We start from the raw sequence: 20,840 nt of genomic DNA on the forward strand, positions 1-20,840 counted from the left end.
TCATGGCAAAATGAAAAATGTGTTCATCTCAAGTCAGAACACAATTTCAGGCTAGTAAATAAATAAAATAATAATAATTAAAAAAACCTGCCAACATTCCCCTCAGCACCCAGTACTAAACTGCAATGCCAAAAAGCAGTATTATGTTGTTCTATTCTGTTGATTATCCATTTGAACCTTAATCCTCTTTCTGCAAGTCAGAGCTGTGCAACAGATCCATTACTGGTATTAATCATACAAACACTTGTGTTGCACAGCAGTTAACATGACATGATAATCTGATAATTTAACCACTGATAAAAACTGCTAAATATATTCCTGAACTCGGCCCTAAATCATGCCAAAAATCTCTGTACATAAAGATTTCTGGAACAATTAACCTGCAAGAAAGTTGTTAAGACTATATTAGTCTCAAAACTGTTGTTCATATCTGCCTTTAGGTTTTGAATCTTCTTATCAATTTTTAGATTATATTTAATTGACAAGTCACTACTCAAAACCTGTGGAAAACAGTTGTAATGACAGAATTAAAGAAAGATGGTTTTATTAAGTAAAGCCATCCAGAAGGAAAACACAAAGCTACTGTAAAATTAGACTTAATTTGAACAGAAATTTTGCAACAAGAATTTTAAGTTTCACCTGATTTTTAAGGAATAGAAACCGCATTAAACAATACTTCAGTCAAACACTCTAGTACCTGCTTCTCATGATAACCGCCATTCATAGCAGAAGTTGGCATGGAGAATGAGCTCTTACCTACAGGGTCTTCACTGTAAGAAACAACCAACCATGACTTTATCACCTCTCCCACACTTGATCTAAATTGCAATTTTCTTACAAGCATAAACAAACTTTGAAGATTCACTCAAGAGTTCAGCACACATTTCAGGAATTTCTGAAGATTGGTTAAAGCTTTGAATCATAAGGTACACAAAAATTATAAAGACACAACATCCTGCAATACAGGTTGCTGAAGCTTTCAGTAAAACTGACCAAGAAAAGTGCTTTATGGCTAAAAAACCCAATCCTGTGGTTTGTTTTGAAAATGAAGGCAGTGGGAATCAATTGAATAAAGGCTTCAATCAGAAGATATTAACTTGAAAGAACAAAAAATAATTTCCCTTATTTAGAAACTGGCAGTTAATTCAACCAGAAGTTTCCTGCTGAATGCATGCAGTATTTTATCCACGGACAGACTCGAGCCCCATAAATCCTTGAACAATTTTATTGTCCGTATCTCGTTCTTTCTGCTCTCACACTCATCAGGAAACCTTTTTTTTTTTTCTTTTTGCCCCCATAAACACTCCTGAGGAGCTGTAAGTCTATACAATGAGCAAGTCAAAGCTCTCACATCTTTGATTAAGGAGAGGTGAAAAGTAATGATGATTCTTAGGGAAAAAAAAGAAATCAGCACAAAGACACTGCCTCATGTGACAAGAAGATGCAGTTTTACAGAGTTTTGAACCTTGAATTGTAGTAATTCCTACAACTAGTACTGAATCATAGGTTGATACTAATTTATTTTTATCTCTCCAGGTAGATACATACTTCCCCCCCCAAATGCTAAAAATAACACTTCTGTATTTATTTTAAAAGCATTTCATACATAGCAATTACAACTGAATCATAACTACATCACCTCAGATTCCTCTTTTTTTAATTAATAGGGTGGTGTGCTAACCAAAATAAATTATCTAAGCACCACAAACTAATATCCAAATACATAAATTATTCATATAAATGTAGTAGTTTTCAAAGAATGCTATAAATTTTTATATTAAAACCTGTGATGCTTAGTGCGTTTTACACATTTTCTAAAGCAGAAAGTGATAGGAAAGAATCTGTTGGAATGAGATGTTAAGGGAACAAAGTAATATTGTCTAGAGACTTGACTACACAGCTAGCGGGATATTCTATTTTGTCTCCTCCTATCATATGTTCTCTAAAGAGACATGAAAGTCAGTGGAAACATTTCAGAGATTATAGTGCTGCTGGTCACAAAGCTACTGTACTCTAGTTAGCATTGTATTTAATTGACTCCCAACAGTTCCATATATATTCAATTTACCCATACTTCAAGTCTCAAAACAAGACCTGGGAGTTGCTCTGAAAGGTTTCCTACAAAATTAGGAGTAACAACTTTTGTGTTTACAGTGCAGCAGGGAAAAACAAGCATGTTTGCACATTTTTTTTTTGCATACAGTAACATTCATGTATTTTTAATTTGTGATTGATAGGGGAAATATAAAGTTTCTCAAATCTGAGACACAAATAAAGCCCTTCACAGGATTATGTAATATAAGAAGATTAATATTCAGTAAATTAGCACCCCATAAAGTATATGAAAAGTAACACCTTAAATTCATCTGTGTACATCTGGTTATTTTTGTTTGCAGCAAGCAAAGGATTCACAGAAAAGCAAATATTAAGTCAAATCTCAAGAACACCAAATGAAGTGGTAAAAGAAAATCTACCTTTTTTTTTATGCACCTAAGATTCTGACATTAGTCAGAATTAGGTTGTTTTCTGTTTGGTTTTTTTTTTTTCCTTCCCCCATTAAATGTATTTTTTCTGACTAGATCTTGCACACAGAACAGTTAGTAGTTGATAGACTGCAATGGTATTAAATGCCAACAGTTAAGTAGTTCTCTAAGCAGTTACCTAACAAGCAGTTTTAGACAAGTTATATCTCTGTTGATATGATCTAGCATGTATGTTCTAGATTGTTCTCTCTATTCTTTATAACTGAATTGATTTTCTGGAAAACAGGATTTTTTTCTCTTTAGAATTCTTCAAGTTATGCTTCACTGAGAATTACAATTCTATGCATGCTTAGTGTTACGTTTCATGCACAGAATTAAAGAATCTGGGAAGAAAATACACAATCATCGGAATTCTTAGTTTACTTCCATGTAAATTGCTCAGTAACAAAATAGTACAAGAACTGAAAAAATAATAGGCAAACCAATTTCTGATTACTAAATTAAACCAAGTTTTGAAAGAACACCTAACTGTAGCCCAGAACTCCACTTACTAGTTACTATTATACTAATAAGGTTACTTCTACACACATTGTTTAAATAAAACAGAATAGTGGTAATTAAAGCCACAAGAAAATCAACAGCACTCTCAGGAAAATTTGAAAACATACCAATTGTATTGACCTTACACAGTGTCTGAAGACAAAACAGATTTTGTCTGATGATCTCCAAGACTACTACAAAGCATACTTACAACTGCTTTAATTCAATACGCTATTATTTAGAGGACTGTGAAAGCAACAAAACACATACTTTCAGCACTATCCTAAATTTCAAGCCCCACTGATAAAGTCTACAGCTGCCTGCAAATATGATCTTCAACTCAGAGCTCTTTCAAAGACAGAGAGAGCTCTGAGAATGACTGCCTTGCTACAGTACTTTTGTCATAGGATGTTTCAACAGTCCAACCAACAAACCTTTTCAAACAGCCTATGAGCAAACATTTGAACTGCTTGACAGAAAGAAGCAACTGCGTAAGACAAATGTCCTATGAAATATGTGTCAGCCTATTTGCTCTGAAATAGTACTGTTTCTTAACCATGTTAATAACAAACAAGAATAAGAAATTAGGCTTACGGTCTGACTTTCAGGAAAGTCCATCTTCAGCAATTTGTGAGCACATTCTTCAAAGTCTAAGCTGCAATAATAGAAAAAATACTTCTCATTATCTCTGCAATATACACTACACAAAAAACATTTCAGAACTATATTAGGATTTATTATTGGTGCTGAAACTTCAACTGTTTTGAAGTAAAGTATCTCATTAACTCTCAGAAAGCTGTTTTATTGGGTGTTTTGTTGTGGTTTTTTTTAATAAACATTTTATATTTCATGAGTTTGTATCTGAAAATTAATCCAAAGTCATTACATTTGCAGCCAATCTGAAAACAAGATGACTTGGGTCATTATCACTATTACATCATCTTACAAAACTCAGCAAAAAACAAACATGTGAGCTCATTTTGCACAGCCTGAAAAAACACTGGAATGCAAGCACTGTACATAAGCTCCAAAAGCAGCATGTACCACACTCTCCTCTTTGCACTCCCATTCTTTCATATTGAAAGCCTTCAGCTACCAGAAAGTACCTCCTCCCACCCCAGTATAAGATGAACAAACTTAAGTATGGCAACAAAGTATTGAACAGTAACTCTGAGAAATATAAGAGCCTTTCATACATCTCCGTAGGGTATTAATTCATATGTCTAATGATCAATACCACAACTACATTATTTCACTCCTCATGCAGGTTCAGACCTGCAGAATATTGTGGGCCATGCTTACTTTTAACAATGGAATTGAGTGGCATGCAACAGATTAATGTCTTCTTTCACCCAGCTGACACAGGGGTTATACCACCATGTTTTGATTGTCCATGCCATGTAATGCAAGGGGATTTCATTCTCAAGATGAATACAAATACAGTACACTTCAGGGCTGCTATCTGTATTCAGGGTTGGTATCTGTATACTTATTTTCCAAACAATGCAGATGGCAACAGGCCTGAAGAGTACCACACTGCGGAACTCCTTACTCTCAGAAGAGGAGGAACTCTACAGCATCTCTACTTTAAGCATGTCACAATTTTTTTCAGAAATTATTAAGATGCTGTATAATCTGCAGATTACCAACTTTTATTCACTCAGAAAATTTTGATTACAGCAATCCTCACAGAAAAGTCCCAGTGCATTACTCAAACATTTTGAAAGAAACAGGAGTCATCTTAGAATGAGAATTTGGGTACCCATTTGTCAAAATAGTCTGCATTATACAGTTGGGTCAGGCTCCATAAAGAACACTTCCCTGCCTTTTTTTTTTTTTTTTTTTTTTTAAATTGCACATTAAAAAAGAATTTAAAAGGTAAGAGAATTCCAGTTCATCCATTTCAAAAGAACTACACTCATAGGTGTACAAATTTTATTTACCTTGACTGAATAGCAAGATAAATTGTACGACGGAAGGAGACCAGGTTAATTTCTGTTTTGTCATGGACAGTAACTTTCTGACCTGGGAAAGACAAACATGGTTTTGTAAAAAGCAAAACATTAAGGCAGATATATGTAAACTCTTAGAACAGCTCCTCTATTTACTAAGTCTGTAGCACACTATGTACTACTTTTTCTAGAAGTATTTAGGACTGTTTAGCACTTTTATGTATTATTTTTTATTTTTACAGAGAACGAAAAAAAAAAATCAGTATTTGCCTCATCTGTAACAGGTAAATATTTAGAGATACAGTTTTAAGGATAACTCTCCTTTTGAAGGCTTTTCACATGACTTAGCCACTGCAACCTCTGGGTTTAACACGCCTTGTCTACATTATTAGCAAGGTATTTTCTGCGTAATTTAACTATACGATGCTTTATGTAGCCTCCCTGATTTTAACAGGAAATTCTTTGTTTCTGTTATGTTCTATGTTCTAGGATCTACATTCCAGCACTCTGCAGAAGTTCTGCTTTGCCCTGGAGCAAGTGTAGAAAAATCTGTTCCAAACTAAAACCATTCTGGGAACACCTTCATAAGGTATTCGCTATTCCTTCATTCTTTTAAAGTTTGGTAATAGCATAAGTGATGAAAAGTTATGTCAATTCTCATACTTTTCATCAGCCTGGTAGCTCTGCTCTTCTGTGAAATACTCCAGCAAACTGGTGAGGAAATCCATTCCTGGTATTCTACAAGAACAGGACGTGGCTGGCTTTGTCTGTACAAACACTTCAGTTATGCTTATCCATCTTTTTTTTTCCTGGGAATCAAATACATTCTTTGAAAATGTGTCAACACTGACTGCTTCCACTAAAGATCAAGAAAGGGGGCTGAACTGAAGTAAGAAATGAGATATAGAGGATGTAAATACAGTTGTAAGAAAACTCATTCTGATTTTGAAAGTGACTTAAAAATATGATAGAGCACTAGAAAGTGTACAGAAAGGTTGTCTTTGCTAGTTTTTAAGGAAGTGTTTTCGTGTTCTTTTTTTTAATATCTTATGTTTGAAAGGCTTTTCTTCCATTAAACCGATACGGTCAAGAACAATCAGGCAAACTTGCTTTTCATTTTCTGCCTGTGTTGAATGCTTCCTTTTAGACCATTACTTTTATACTACTTGCTAGTAAACACTCAGATCTGAGAATAACTTAAGATTAAAACATCGCTTAACACTTGAACAGTCTTAGTTTTGCAACATGTGTAACAAGTTAAGTAAGCTTTTCCTTCTTGTTTCATCTACAACCAATCCATCACTAGAAAGGTGCCAGTCACACACTTACCATCTTCATCCTCCTCTTCATCATCTTCTTCATCTTCCTCACTACTTCCAGCCTCCTGATCTGCTTCAGATTCACTGGCACCTTCATCAAGAATTTCTGAAAGAGCAGTATCCCAGATTAAAGGAATATAGACCACAGTAGTTTCATCACCAAAACCACCTGATCTAACACCTAAGAGTGAAAGGGTGTCTCAGGTGGAGGCTGTGGCAGAGCCCAAAAGATAGGTATGTCATAAACAAATGATAGCTGGAGAAACAATACTGAAGAAAATAGCAGGAATACATTGGAAAGGTCTATGATCAACTGACAATTATCTGGGACACAAATATCACCCACTGTTAAATAATAAAGGTTGATAACAATAGTTGGTTAAGTAAATGCCCTATAAATGTGTAAATATTTATATATTATTTATAAAACGTGCGTACGCACACCCCTACCTTTCTTCAGCATTTTGTATTTCTCTTCATTTTCCATAAAGTTTGGATCCATCTTGAAAACATCTTTAGAATAAAAGAGAATCTTTATTTAAAATACAAAATGAAGAAAACAATGAATATTTAATCTTAAATTTGTTTTCATGGGGAATGCAGTCATAGAATTATCTGCCATTTCTAACTTACTAAGAACATCCTCTGGGTTGTAGTCATCTTCTAATGGCAACATATGAGTAAATTGATCCTCCTCTTCCACTAGATCTAATCCCTCTGGAATGATTGGATGATCCTTGAAGCCATCCTTCCGAACAGCAAACATGACTTCTATCATATACTGAACACGCATATCAATTTTAGATTCATGTAGAATGTGTCGAAGACGGTCAAAGATTGCTTGGGAAAAAGACAGAAATGTAAATATGAAAAGGATTTACTAATACAAACATCAAAAAGACAAATGTTCTGGCTAATTACACTTACCATTAATACCTCTAGGAGAAACTTCCGTTAATTTGAGCCCGCTCTCTTTAATAAATCCAATCGCTACTTCAATACTGTCATCAGTAGGCCTTTCAAGAAGCAAAGTGAGCATTTCCAAACATAAAACCTCATGAGCCTATGGAAAGAATATCACTAAAGAATTAGAATGTACAATGTTACACTATTATTACAGTCATTTACTTGATGGAGCAGTCCAGCCTTTGAGGATGTCACAACACACTTGTTTAATCACACACACAAAACAACAGTAGTGGGACAAAGCTAATTAAGAGAAAGTGAAAAATTTCAAATACAATTTTTACACCTGTATTTACATCAACTTCGTAGTGAATGTGACTATGCTATTGAAATGAACAAGCAAGCAATGAAAAACATTTTGCCATTAAGAAAAAACAGAATGCATTTCCACAAAGCAAATAAAACAGCACTTACTTTACAGAAACTAGTTGTAAATGCATTGTGCCTATAACTAAATCAGGTCTTCCAGGATCAGGCACATAAGCAAATGGCACACTTGGATTAGTATGCTTTTTACCAAAATACTGTACATTCCCAATGCATTCCTGAAACACTGCTTCTTGCCATTATTTAAATTGGAGTATCCTGATTTCTAACACATAAAGAAGTAGCATAGAGCTAGATACAAATTTGATTTAGATGCAACTGAGTCTAGTTCTGCCTACACAGATGTTTAAGTCAGATGACAGTGTTGCAAGAAAATCTGTTTAAGATCTGTGGGACAGAGCCTTAAATGATGTTTGCTTTGCATCAAGGTTTGTCTGTATACTAGCCCAAACATATTTACAAAGTCTGGGGAAGCTCTGGAGCATAAATGCAATGGTAAGTGATGAAAACTGCATAGGCAGTTACCAATGTCTTTTCTAAAATGGTCCTAACAACTTAAAGCAGCCGTTAAAAGGAAACCTGAACTCAGATTTTCAGTAACCTTTAGAACAGGGAGAGCATCTTCACTTAGGCTGCTGCTGTCTTGAGACTAAAGAAATAGCCATACAGGGTTTGGATTGAGAAGAAACATGAAGTAACATACCACATTCTGATTCATCAAATGTGCAACAAATTTTGAAGATGTTAGACAGAGTTGCTGCAAAAGAAATAAAACAAAATTTTAACACATCGTATAGAGAAGAAAAAAATTTGTAACTCAGACATACTACAGATTTGTTCATCTCAGATTAAGTCATGAAACTAACTATTTTGGGATATTGATTTAAAACAAACAAACAAACAAAACTACTATCACAGTACCAACCCAGAACAGGTTGTCAAGCTTTCACGATACTCTAATACTACTATACTTACTGTGCTAATGATAGGTCCCAACCCACAACTCTTGGATGTGTTCCTTTGAAGTATGTAATTTAAATACACTTGATACAAGGTTAACGTAGCAGAATTACAAGTTTCAGCATGTTGCTTCTTCACATTTTACATACCTTATCATTTCTGCGATATCCTTTGCGAAAATTTAGTATCAACCTCTTGAGAATCAATTCACCAATATTTGGAAATTTTGAATTGATAATTGCCACAAGAGCTGCATAAACATGGGTAAAAATTGGAGAGGCACTCTGAGCTTGCAAAATGGATCTAGATAACAATCCCCTGTAAAAATACATAAGTTTAAGATTTTTCTGGTAATAAAACATTTAATGTTTTTATTCAGTACATATCACATAAAATAGTATTGTACAGTTTGGAATAGTTAGAAGGTACCAGATGGTCAATTTCAAACCATTGTTTATCATGCCAGAAATGGAGTTTAGCAAAATGTTGCCCAAATGTGTGTGAGCTCAGAAATTCTTAAACTGATACCTTATCTTTATTAATATTCCTATTAGAACTACATTTGAAGATGATAAGCATGTAAAAAGTCTTCATCTTGTATCCTGCAATTATCCTTTTTAACCCCAAAGCAGGCTCTTGTTAGCTTTGAAGTTCGTACGATTGTGCTGTTTCTTTTCCTCAACTGAAAACACAAAATCCTGTTTGTGCCAGAAAAAACATCTGCTCCGCAACTATTTATGAAAAACACATAATTGTGTTTCAGTATAACGATAACTTCAACAAGCAAAACAAATTTCTAAGAAATAATAATTGTATTTCCATAAAAGGTCCCTAACAATAAATATCTACCTAGGAGTAATAAAACTGAATGCTCAGTAAAACCAGAATCGGCAAAGTAATACTTTTCAATGCTTTTCTCAAATGAAACTGCATATTTTCAACATAATAATTATGTTTTGGAACTGAGAACTGATTATAAAACCCTACTACGTAGAGCCTAAATGAATGTAAACACCATGAGATAACAGTTATTATACTAACGTTCTCACTTAATATATGTCAAGACTAAAGTCTGAAAAGAATGAGACTCCCGGCGCCAGTGTTGCTTTTTCTAACGCTTTAGCACATAGAATTTTATTTTTGCTGTATTACTCCATTACGAATGGGTGAGAGGAAAAAAAAAAGCCCTCCGAATATGAATCTTCAAAGTGCACACTGGTGTCCGACTGTCTTCTCTTTGGTCTGTTGAAATCTTCAAAAAAACCTCCTACAGGGTACTATACACAAACTACATAAGGACTTTATTCTTACTTACTTTAGAGTTGACAAATTAAATAGAACTCATTTCATACTAGTGCGCAGAGAGAGAATATTTAAATTTTGAAACTATTAGTTAGTTCTTGCTTACAAACTGAAACTGGTCTGGTTCAGATCTTATTTACCCTCTACCTAGAAAACTCAGAAAAGAACGTTACGGCCACATAAACCTTCATGTCATTACTTTTATATGCACCTTTGTGCAAATTTGGAAGTAAAAATTAACTATAAAAAGGAAAATGGTGTGATTTTACATCTACATTATTTTGAAACTTATAAGCTTATAAACCACACACAAACACTTCCACAGACAAGTTTATTCTAAAAATTTTCAATAAGCTAATTTTTAAACTAAAATATTACTGGTTGTATGAAAATTAAGTTTCAGGGACATGAAATGCAGAACTGCTTTTTACTTGCCTGCAACAGACTGATTGAGACTTCATTATGACTTTTAACAGAAATCATATTCAGGAACTACTTGCTCAATCCCCAGATTTTACTTAATTCTCTTCTGTTATTTTTACACTATTTGCAGGATTCTGATCTTCCCATCACGTATGACATACATGTAACTAACACATTCCTTAGCTATAACCTCCTCAAATAACAGTGATTACGTTGTGACCGAAAAAGTGTTGCCATCTGTTTGAAATGTAACAGAATTAATTCTGGATATTTTGTTCAGAGGTTTTTTTTGTTGGCAGTGGTTTAGTTTTGTTTGTTTAAATGGTAGCCAATCTAAGAAACCCATACTCCTTCAGACTAGCATATTTAACCTCTATTGACATCAAAATTGAAGCAAGGGAAGTCATCACACAGTACTTGCACAGTCACCATGACGTAGTACTGAGCTCAAATACCATAATAATCCTTTCTCTTAATTACAACAATAAACAATCCGGCCAGATAACTGCAGTAAAATTTGTTTTGCTAGATACTGGCTACAAATATTTGTCCCACAGAAAAAATCCGGGAATACAAAAGTGAATAGACAGACTGTAAATTGCAAGTCATTCAAATAAAATGCTTAGGAAAAACCTTTAAGAAAAGGAAACATATGTCATCTGTTGCACTTTTATTCCTCCAAACGTACAATTCCTTTCCCCCCCGGACCCTTCTCCAAGCAGGGGACTAGTCTACATAGGATAATGTAGGCTAAGGTTAATTTCAAAACCTGACTAGCATCCATACACTACACATAGCACACATAGTGATATACACATGAACAGTATAAATATTAGCAGAAACGCTAACATTTGTTTTAATGCTAATAATTGTTCTAAAATACTAAGACTTACCTTCCCCGAACAATATTTTCTTGAAGGAGCTCATGAATGATATTTTCTATATTAGAAACGTTCACTTTATTGACAAGACCATTGATCGACTTCTTCAAGGCTTCCCAACTCATCCTCTGATATGCCAAGCTATTACAAAGGTATCACAAATTACTAATGCATAAATTTGAGGTAGCACTGAGTGAATTTTTATTTGTATATGAAAACGTGAATGTAAGTTATAATCAGTAAAATAGGTAAGAAAATAGTCACTGCATAAGTGTGAAAACTAGTTCAGAATTATACATTTAAATACTAGGAAATCACTGAATCAACATGATATCCCAAAATGTAATTCTCCACACATACGTTACAACACAGTACGTTCAGTTTTCTAAGATATTCCAAAAAATCCCTGGTTGTGCTCTGTATCCCACTTTTCCATTTTCACTTTGCAGCAGAAGCAGGTACAGTCATAATCTGATTCTCTTACCTTTCTTCTGCTAAAAATATACCTTCAAAAGAACGATCACAGCCCTCAAAAGATATCCTATTTTCACCAACATTCACTAAAACCCTTCACTGTTTTGCTTTTCAAAATTCTAATATGTTACTTTCAACTCACCTGTTTTTATCAGTGATTTGCTCCTGCATCATCCTGAGCTTGGCAGGTGGAATATATGCACCACCTGTACGAGTAAGGATTGGATCCACTTCTTCTTTCTTCTTCTTTGAAGTGGTCTCATCATGAGCAAGTGAGCTCTGGACTGTTGACTCCTCTGGACTCCTACGATCAGGTGATGAGTATCTTCTCTGCTTCCTTCGATCAGATTCTCTCTCCTCCCATTTCTCATGGTGTCTCTCTCTCCCCCTTTCAATCCTTCTAAAGAAAGGAAAAAAACCACCACACATCCAAGGGGTCATGAAAAGTTTACACGTTTTATTCTTTAAAATGCATATTTTATTACTGATTAAGAAAGGTCTTGATACCTTCCTTCTGAAGTTCTGTCATCATAGTATTCCCTTCTTGAATATTCCTGATCATATCTGCTGTCATCAGAGTATCTTCTCTTTCTGGGAGATGGAGACCTGTCACGATCTACATCCCTGTTCACAACCCAAGACACAACATTCTTAGCAATAGGCTTAGAAAAGCAATGCTATTAGCATCTGCTTGCAATGCAATGTTACAATACAGAACTGCTCCACTTCTGCAATGTGGGTTTCAATATACGCATCATTCAAACAGAAGATGCTCCTTTTATAATAATTTGTTGTCAGCAAAAAATAATCAAAAAATCACAGCAGCACTGTAAAAGGAAGCTCCTCCTAAAACTTAAAATTAAATACCTAATGGTAATAACATCAAATACTAAAGGTAAATTCAGCACTGTGCATTCCTTGGAACATATGCATTCATTTGTTTCACCTACTTCTGCCTGCGTAGCATGAAACAGAACAGACACTATTAGAAAAAAAATGATACTGTGTTTAGTACAAGAAGTTTCATTCCAATTAAGATGTGAAATTAAAAGTAAACTGGTAACAGTTTATCTCATGCCTTGGTAGACTGCACTTCAAATTATATTTCTCCACCTCCTGCTGGCATCAATAATCTTACTCTAAGGTTACAATGGTGGTATCAGCAACATACGAGTCCAAGCAAAAAGCTGGCATCTAATTTCCATTTTCAAGTCCCGTGACAGTTTAACTGAATGCTAAGGATTTTTTAAAGATTTAGTTTTAATAAGAAATCTATTTAATTACAGCTATATTGCCATGCAAGTATTTTACTAAATGTACACTTATTTTTCAGTGCTCAGTTATGGTGCTATATAAAAAGAAACAGAACCTGGTTTTTGTGTGTTGTGGGTTTTTTTTTTTTAACTTATCTAACTCGCTATCTGACAGATGTACAGAATTGTAGGGTATAAAACTTAATCATTCTACCTGTCCTCTGGAGATAAACTTCTTTGGCGTGAACCATAGTTTTCCCTCCTCTCGTAGCTGGAGCCATGCTTTAATAAAACAGAAAGAAAAAAATCAAGACCCAACATTAATTAATTACTGTGAGCATGTATATCTTGAGATCAAAGCATATCATGTCTTCAGTTCCCTACTCCTTTACAAGAAGTAAGGGCCATCAAATAAAGCTAGTGACAGTCAGTTATGACAAAGAGAGCTGGTTCTAAATAACAAGTAATCAGGCAGCTGGACTCCCTGCTACAGGATGCTGCAGATGCCAAATGCTTACATGGGTTCAAGAGACTGGACAAACACTGAAGAGAAATTCACATGGGTTACCAGAAAAATGTATCTGGCTCAGCAAGTTGCAAATAGGCAGAGACTGGGAGAGTATGTGGGCGAGTACTTTTAGTGGTTGCCCTGTTCCTAAACTTTTCAAGGCATCTGCTGTCAATTACTGCTGGAGACTAGAGTAGATGGACCTTCAGTCTGCCTTTCCTGCTTCCTTCTTCCATACACCATTTTACACTTTGTTGCATCACATGCAATACCATTAACAGAATTCTACCACTTCTTGTTTGAAGCGTGTCTTTCCTCTCTCCTAAAAATCCCTTTTATTGCACAATTTCTCCTTACCTTCCTCCTTTTTACTAACCATGATTTATTTTCTCATGAGTCATTCCTAGCTTCATACATTATAAACATCTAAGTCACACTGTTCCACTTAACAGATCCTGGAAGTAAATTTAAATCTAGATTTTTTTGAAATGTAAGTTTGCACAGTTAAGTGATACACACTTAAATAGTTCACAGCAAATTCTGTGGGCTGAACCATGACATACAGAAGTATGGAGTCATACACAAAAATCGGAGCATAACAGCATCTACAATGCACATAGACATTCACCTCATCAAGATGTTTCAAGACTACTTTGGTACAGCTAAGAAGCAGCTTTTATAACGCCTACACTTTTCTGTAGGACTGTAAGGGTCCTCTCTTCCCTTAAAATATTATTTATGATTTTTCAGAACCACAATCTTATGTTATCAGCCAGTGATCAGCTGTGAAATAGGTAACACTTCACCTCGATGCAGAAACTCAATGCAAGGACTTGCTTATGCACCTTGACTGAACTTTTTGCAGAAATACTAATCTCATTTGAAGTGGCATTCTATGCAATAACATCCTAGCATGCCAGTTTTTGCCCCACCAAAGAACCAGTGAAAACTGTTGGTTAGTAGAATACAATGACACCTCCTTTATAAGCAGACCCTGATGGACAGTTATACCCAATGATCTCCAAAAACTTAATTAGAAAGAAAAGTATCTTCACTAAATGGCAAGTGTGGTGTTTATAATGAGCTGTGCAAGTAAAACCAATGTTAACTGAGGCTTCCTAAAGAAATAATAGCAACACAAAGATTACGAGCACCATTGTATCAACAGACTGATGAGGCTGACTCACTATCACTCAAATTGGGGTGTGTGTATATGTATGTAAATTATATTTGTATTTTTGAGGCCACTGTAACATATCCTAGAATATCACCTCCCCTAGGGTATGTTTCTAACACTGTGTTAGAATTATTCCCACTATGATCTTGACTGAATCAAGACAATGGTGCAATACAAATGCATTGCATCATTTACTGGGAGTATGCAGCTGTACAAAAGTACTGTCCATCTGACAATTTAATTCCAGAGTAACATTATCTTTCATGGCAAAGCTAGTACAAGAAATTCACATTTTTCACCAAGGTTTTCTTGCCCTTTCAATACTCATTTGTGGGACTATACCATGCAGCAGATCACTGAAATCATTCAAGGTTAAAATAAGTCCTTAAGTTGTTGGTTTTTTTCTCCAAATAATATGATGCAAAAATGTATCCTAAGCTTCCAAGACAGTGGTAATAAAAATCTTTGAAAAACACAGAACAGTTACTGTATTTAAATGGTATTTAGCAGATAGGATGAAGTGGGTCTTTTTAGGATGATCCATTCTCATGAGTTCTACATCATCTGCCTTTGCCCAAGCAGACCCAAAAAGACAAGTGTTCACAGAAATAAAACATTATGGATGTCTCTGTATTTGGCAGTTATCATGTCTCCCTGCAAAAGCAGCTATGTTTGCTGAAGAACTTGTCACCCTGAACTCTTCATGACCAGGCTTTCTGCCACAAGTCTTCTTCCTCATCCATTTTGATCAAATGGATTAACTGAAAGCGTCCAAAACAGTGCTGACTGGCTTACTTTGACACATGAGCGAGCACGACAATAACCATCAGATTAGGAAGGCGTAAGAAAGTATCAACTATCCCTCAAGCATCCCTATTAAAAATCACTTCAGTCAGAAAAGATGGAACCAAAAGAGTGAAGAAGCCTATGCAGGGTCAAACTCTAGAATTATAGGCAGAGAAATACCATAGATTTGAGATAGTGTATCAGTAGATTATTACTCTGCTAACCAGTCCCAAATTTAGTGTACTTGACAAATATCGCATTTCTAAAGCGCCAATTTCGGAGAGTAATTTTAAAGCAAATTTTTTCTTCTTGCATTCCTAAAACTCACTCCCATCCATTCAGAAATGTACCACACAACTTTTAAAAGGGAAAGCTTTAACTTTCACAGTAAGAAGTAGAGTTGCCACATTAACTGCTACTCCATGTCTGTATCTTTCCATTTTAACATCACTGTTAATTTTTCAACACCTCTTTTCTCCACTTCTCCACATACTTATGTTCTCTGTTAAGCCATCAGTCAGTCACTTTTCACCCATTACTTTATCATTATATCCTAATAATGTTCAGAACTTCCGATGTTAGGACAACAAGTGCTAGAAACAGCTGCAATTCACTGACTTCACAGTAATATTTCTCTTATAAACAGCTGCTGTCCATTATGGATATTGTTTGCTTTACATTCAGGGAGTTTCATTTAACATAACATCAGCTACAGGCCTAATCACCAGTAAGAAGGGAATAACCAAACCCTACGATTTAGGTTTAAGAACACTTACATTTACTTGTGTCACCCTGCTCTTCATCTTTACTTCCTACTTTTTATGAAGTGCAGCAATGAGACAATCCAAGGTGGAGTTCAGCACACGAAAAACATTTCATCTATAACACACAGAAAACAATCATAAACTTTCTACTGCACGCGGTGCAGGAACCCGCGCTTTTAATTTGTTCTCTAAAGCTATGCTTGCATAACTCCTTAAACCAGAACAAAGAGCCCCCACCCCCCCGGAACCTAGTCAGATCTCTTAAGGTTACACAGCCCCTGTCGGAGGAGGCAAAGGCTGTAAAACGGCGGCCGGGAGTTCACCAGCACCACCGCCGCGGCCACCCGGCACAGCCGGCGCCGACAGCGAGACGCGCCGGCCAGGCCGCGGCAGGGGATGCCGAGGCCCTGCCCACGGGCCCAGCCTCACGACGCCCAGCCCCGGCCCGGCCGACCACCGAGCTCTCCGGGGGGCTGCGCAACCGCCCGGCCCGCGGCCCGCGGCCCCCCGCCCGCGGCTGAGCTGCCACCGGGGAGGGCAGGTCGCGCCCCCCAACCCGTGGGAGGACCCGGCCGGCGGGCGGGCGGCGCTCGGGGGCTCCCCCCACTCCCGGGGAGAAGGGTGACCCGCCGCCCTGCCCTGCCCTGCCCTGCCCTGCCCTGCCCCGCCCCGCCCCGCCCGCGGGAGCGCCGTCACCCACCAACAGCCCGCGGCCCACCCAGCTCCGCACCTACCGCCCGCCGCCGCGCTGGGCCACAAACAGCGTCGCTTCCGGCGGAACGCGGCGCGCACTGAGCGCGCCGTCCTCAGGCCCCGCCCAGCGGCGGCGTTCGGCGCGCGCCGGCTGACGGCTACAGCCCTGAGAGCAGCGCAGGGGAAGGGCGAACTTCCGGCCGCCCCGGCACCGCTGCACGACGGGAAACGTAGTTCTGCGGCGGCGGCGCCCCCGGCGGCCATCTTGCGGGGGGCCGCGCTCACCGGCCTCGTCCGTACCGCACCCTTTCAGTCTCTTATTTAGAATGAAAATGTGTGTACCGGCTGTTGCAGGGAACAAAAACCCCCAAAACGCAGCGGGAAATAAGCCGATAGGGTGACTCCTGGGTGAGTGTCTCTATAGCAGCCGTATTGCTCCTTTCGGTTCAGCCTGCGCTTCTCTGGCGCTGACTTGGCAGGTGAAGGCACCTCAGAAAAAACAACCCCGCTGCTACCAAATGTACAACGTTCCTGTCAGAAATATAGGTAATAGCAGACAAGCAGTCGACTCACTTCCCTTCAGGATGAGAAGTTGTCCAAAGTCTTCCAGCATCTCTAAAATTTAGTGAATTTTCTGAATGAATTTAGTACACCTGCCCCTTGAATAACACCTGTAGCACTCACTTCTGTCGCTTATGCGTAAGCTGCTGGTTAAACATTACTTGAAATAAGTCCAGGACAGACATAATACATCATACCATGTTGAGTGTTACAATGCTGTTAGGATACCTGTTTATTAGAGGGGGTTTTTTGGCCTCTGAAAGTTTGAAGTTACTGAGCACCATTGATTCACACTAACAAAGGGCCTGTGGCTTATTGTAGGCACAAATCTGTTTCGATTGTGGAAAGCAATTAAATGCATAGGGAGGGGGAAAAAAAGGGAAATGCTATGTAAGGTCTTAAAATGCTTACGGTTCATTTTCTGCTCTTGTGAGATAATGAAAATAAACTCTTAGAGGACAGAGCAGATCAGGGTCAGAAAGGCATTAATTCAGCCAAGAGCCAGATGGTTCCTGCGGGGACATCTGTAACCGAGCCGCGTGGCAGTACTGCTACACTGCGCCCGCCAGCATCTGCGTGCAAGTCCCTGTGCGCACACGTGTAGTGGGACACAGTATTTGTTGAGGAGAACAAGAAGGTGGCAACAAGGTGGGAGCAATGCTGGAAAAATGCTACCCACAATTCCCCCTTTCAAACAGAAGGGACAAACGCATCAACAGCAGAGTAATTTTGATGAGCCATAGTTTATGTTGGCCTTATGCTGACTCACAGACAAAAATACGGTGTTATCTGCTGATGCATTCCCTGTGTTCCTCCCACAGCTGGAATTTGCTCAACTATGATATTCATAGACCAATCCACAAGATTGTTTCCTGGGAGCGGCAGCTATTTGCCTGCAGCATCCATGCAAAGATCAGCGGATGAAAGTGTGTCATTTTATGTGTTTTATTCCTGTTCTCCCATCCCCTCTTCTGAGAACTGCACCCTCAATCATGTGCTCCAGTCCTGGCAGTGGGGAAATGTCTCCTTTACTTTCTCACAACTAGGTAGCTGTCAAGAGGGCGGTGTCTCTTGCAGTTACTGTAGAGGAGTCCTTGCCCTGTCTCAAGCCCCTGGGGCAGCCCAGGTGGCCAGGTCTGGGACCCAGAAGCTGGGTGACTCCTGGTTGTGCCTAGGGTCATGTAGTCTTCCTCTGCCACATGTTCTGCAGCCCTGACTCACTGCCTTGGTCCTCCAGGTTGGTGAGCCAATCTGAATAAGTTTTTAGTGACTGTGGTCCTAAAACCTGCAACTCAAGTCCTCCCTAGCATTTTGCAAAGCAAAAAGGGACTGGATAGCTGAACTTCAGGTGCAAAGTGACCACTTGGGGCATAAGGGCTTAATCTCCTCTTTGTGTTGTGATGCTGGTCAGTCTCACACCAGACAACAACAGTGTGGGGAAACAGTATGCATGGGGAAAAAAGTAGAGTTGCATTATTTCCTGAAACAATAGGAAAATGTTATTGAAACAGTGCAGAAAACCAGCTAATTCAATATACCACAAAGTAAGGAATAAACAGTGAAATCAAAATGGTGAACTAAAGAAAGCAAAATGAAGATGTTTCATTTAAAAAAAAAAACAACCTAAATTCTGAAATTTGTGACACAAAGTTCTCTAAGAAAACTCATGTAAAGTAGAAGTCCTATTCAGTGCTTATTTTTGAGGAAAATCCCTTCAATACGGAGGAATTGGAAATCTTCTATTGTGTTACTCTGTAATATTTATTGCTTAGGGTACAAATTTTAAGCTCCACACTTTTTTTTTGGAAAGCATAGTTCTTAGTATCTTCTTGCTACTTTCTAAACATTATTTACTGTCAGGAATCCCAGAATTTTTTTCTTGTTCACAACATCTCAGACTTACATGCAATTGCTGGAATAGCTACCATTTTTAAAATGACCTTTCAGGATGCTGATTTGCTTCCTTTATTATTCAGCAGTCTCATTCTTCTGTTAGCACTTGATGTATACCCATGTGAGTCAGTTCTCATTGTGGGAATGATACAAGGCTTCTGCTTTTGGAGGATTAAGATGTTGATTAAAAAAAGGTAGTTATTGAAAGGATGGAGATACTCTTAATAACAAGGAAACTTTAATTTGTACATGGTCTGAAAGATTTGTCATTACATTAGATACATGTGTATAGAGCACTAGATGAGTATATTAAAAATTAGTTGTACTTACATGCTTAACACTTCATGTTTTATTCGTTCTCATCAATATGGAAATACAGTACAGGAAATACAGTATCCCTGTCTCTTGGGACAGGACTATTTGTACTTAAACAAAATGTTTTTAAATCACAGTGATGCAAACCACCTCCTCATTGCACCCTGTGGATTGCTTTGCAAAATCAGGACTACAACATCCTCTGTATCCAATTCTTGCTTGAAGTGAAGTGTGGGGCTGGCGAATTGGCAGAGCTGGGGCCTAACAGCTGTGATCTTGTAAACAGCATGGGCTTAGTGTGATGACTTTTACTGGGGCCTTATTGCTTAATTACTTACGGATTTTTTTTTATGTTTGACTTACATATTTTCTAAGGGTAAAAGATAGGCTTAGTTATATAGCTTGCAAATGTTACCATAATTATGCTTCACATTAAATAGGGCTTGATTCTACCACCAAGTTATGTCATACAGATGATTACCAGTGACATTATATCACATAACCAGATGTTCTGAAATGCTACAGTTGAAAAGAACCATTCCTCCCCAGCATTTATGCTTACATTGAGTATACATTAGAAAATATGAGGCTGGGATTTTTTGATGCAAATATAGGAAAATGTTTTAATCATGATAACTTTCATGCAGTCATACCATTTAGTTAAAATTCAGATCCACCATTTCATTCTGCAAAAGCACATGGATGCCATTAAGTGCCCATTGTCACTGGTGCTTTGTGCAGAAATACTGGTTTTCATGAACACACCTAGTTGGCTTGGTTGGCTTACAAAATATGTAAAGGAGAGAATAGATGAAGTACATAATCAAATGATAGTTTCTACATATTATTATGAAACCCCAGCATTTGTTTTGATTCTGCTGTCATCTGTTCTTAGCATTCCTAAAACAATGCTGCCTCTCACTTTTCTTTTGGACATGCACATCTCTCTTTTAGTAGGGTCACTAGTAGTAATGAGAGCCATATTCAAAATGCAGATACATCTCCTTTTAGTATAATAAGAGGGGAGTTTGACTCAAACTCATGTCTAAGAGGTTATTTACTACAGGGTTAGAGCCTACAATCCAAATTTCTCATCATTTCTAGAGATACTTTTTCTTGATTTGCAAAGCATATACTTTCCTGCAACATCAATGCCCTTCTTTTCCTCCCTCCTTCTTACCTGTCACTTACTTTCCCACTGCAGCAGTTCTGTTATACTGCATGCTTGACTTTTGCTTTTTCTCTTGTAAACTTTCAATTAAG

At 37.6% G+C, this 20,840-nt stretch overlaps 1 protein-coding gene across 4 annotated transcripts in view; it reads right to left on the bottom strand.

The window, feature by feature from the left end:
• The window catches only part of CWC22 (CWC22 spliceosome associated protein homolog), a 32,312-nt gene extending 15,338 nt beyond the window's left edge, over nucleotides 1–16,974 (bottom strand). Inside the window, exons 1-14 of one of the 4 annotated variants that reach the window (XM_069781587.1) lie at nucleotides 16,850–16,974; nucleotides 16,128–16,230; nucleotides 13,095–13,162; nucleotides 12,135–12,251; nucleotides 11,770–12,024; nucleotides 11,166–11,294; nucleotides 8,697–8,865; nucleotides 8,291–8,344; nucleotides 7,222–7,357; nucleotides 6,928–7,134; nucleotides 6,745–6,807; nucleotides 6,305–6,400; nucleotides 4,967–5,048; nucleotides 3,618–3,678 (exon numbers count right to left, since the gene is read on the bottom strand). In XM_069781587.1, coding sequence (XP_069637688.1) covers nucleotides 3,618–3,678; nucleotides 4,967–5,048; nucleotides 6,305–6,400; nucleotides 6,745–6,807; nucleotides 6,928–7,134; nucleotides 7,222–7,357; nucleotides 8,291–8,344; nucleotides 8,697–8,865; nucleotides 11,166–11,294; nucleotides 11,770–12,024; nucleotides 12,135–12,251; nucleotides 13,095–13,162; nucleotides 16,128–16,154 — 1,464 coding nt within the window. In that variant the 5' untranslated portion in view covers nucleotides 16,155–16,230; nucleotides 16,850–16,974. The other 3 variants (XM_069781584.1, XM_069781585.1, XM_069781586.1) reach the window with 3 other exon arrangements.
• Between the last annotated feature and the right edge of the window lie 3,866 nt (nucleotides 16,975–20,840).

Source organism: Haliaeetus albicilla, chromosome 4 (assembly GCF_947461875.1).
Source record: "Haliaeetus albicilla chromosome 4, bHalAlb1.1, whole genome shotgun sequence".
Lineage (NCBI taxonomy): Eukaryota > Metazoa > Chordata > Aves > Accipitriformes > Accipitridae > Haliaeetus > Haliaeetus albicilla.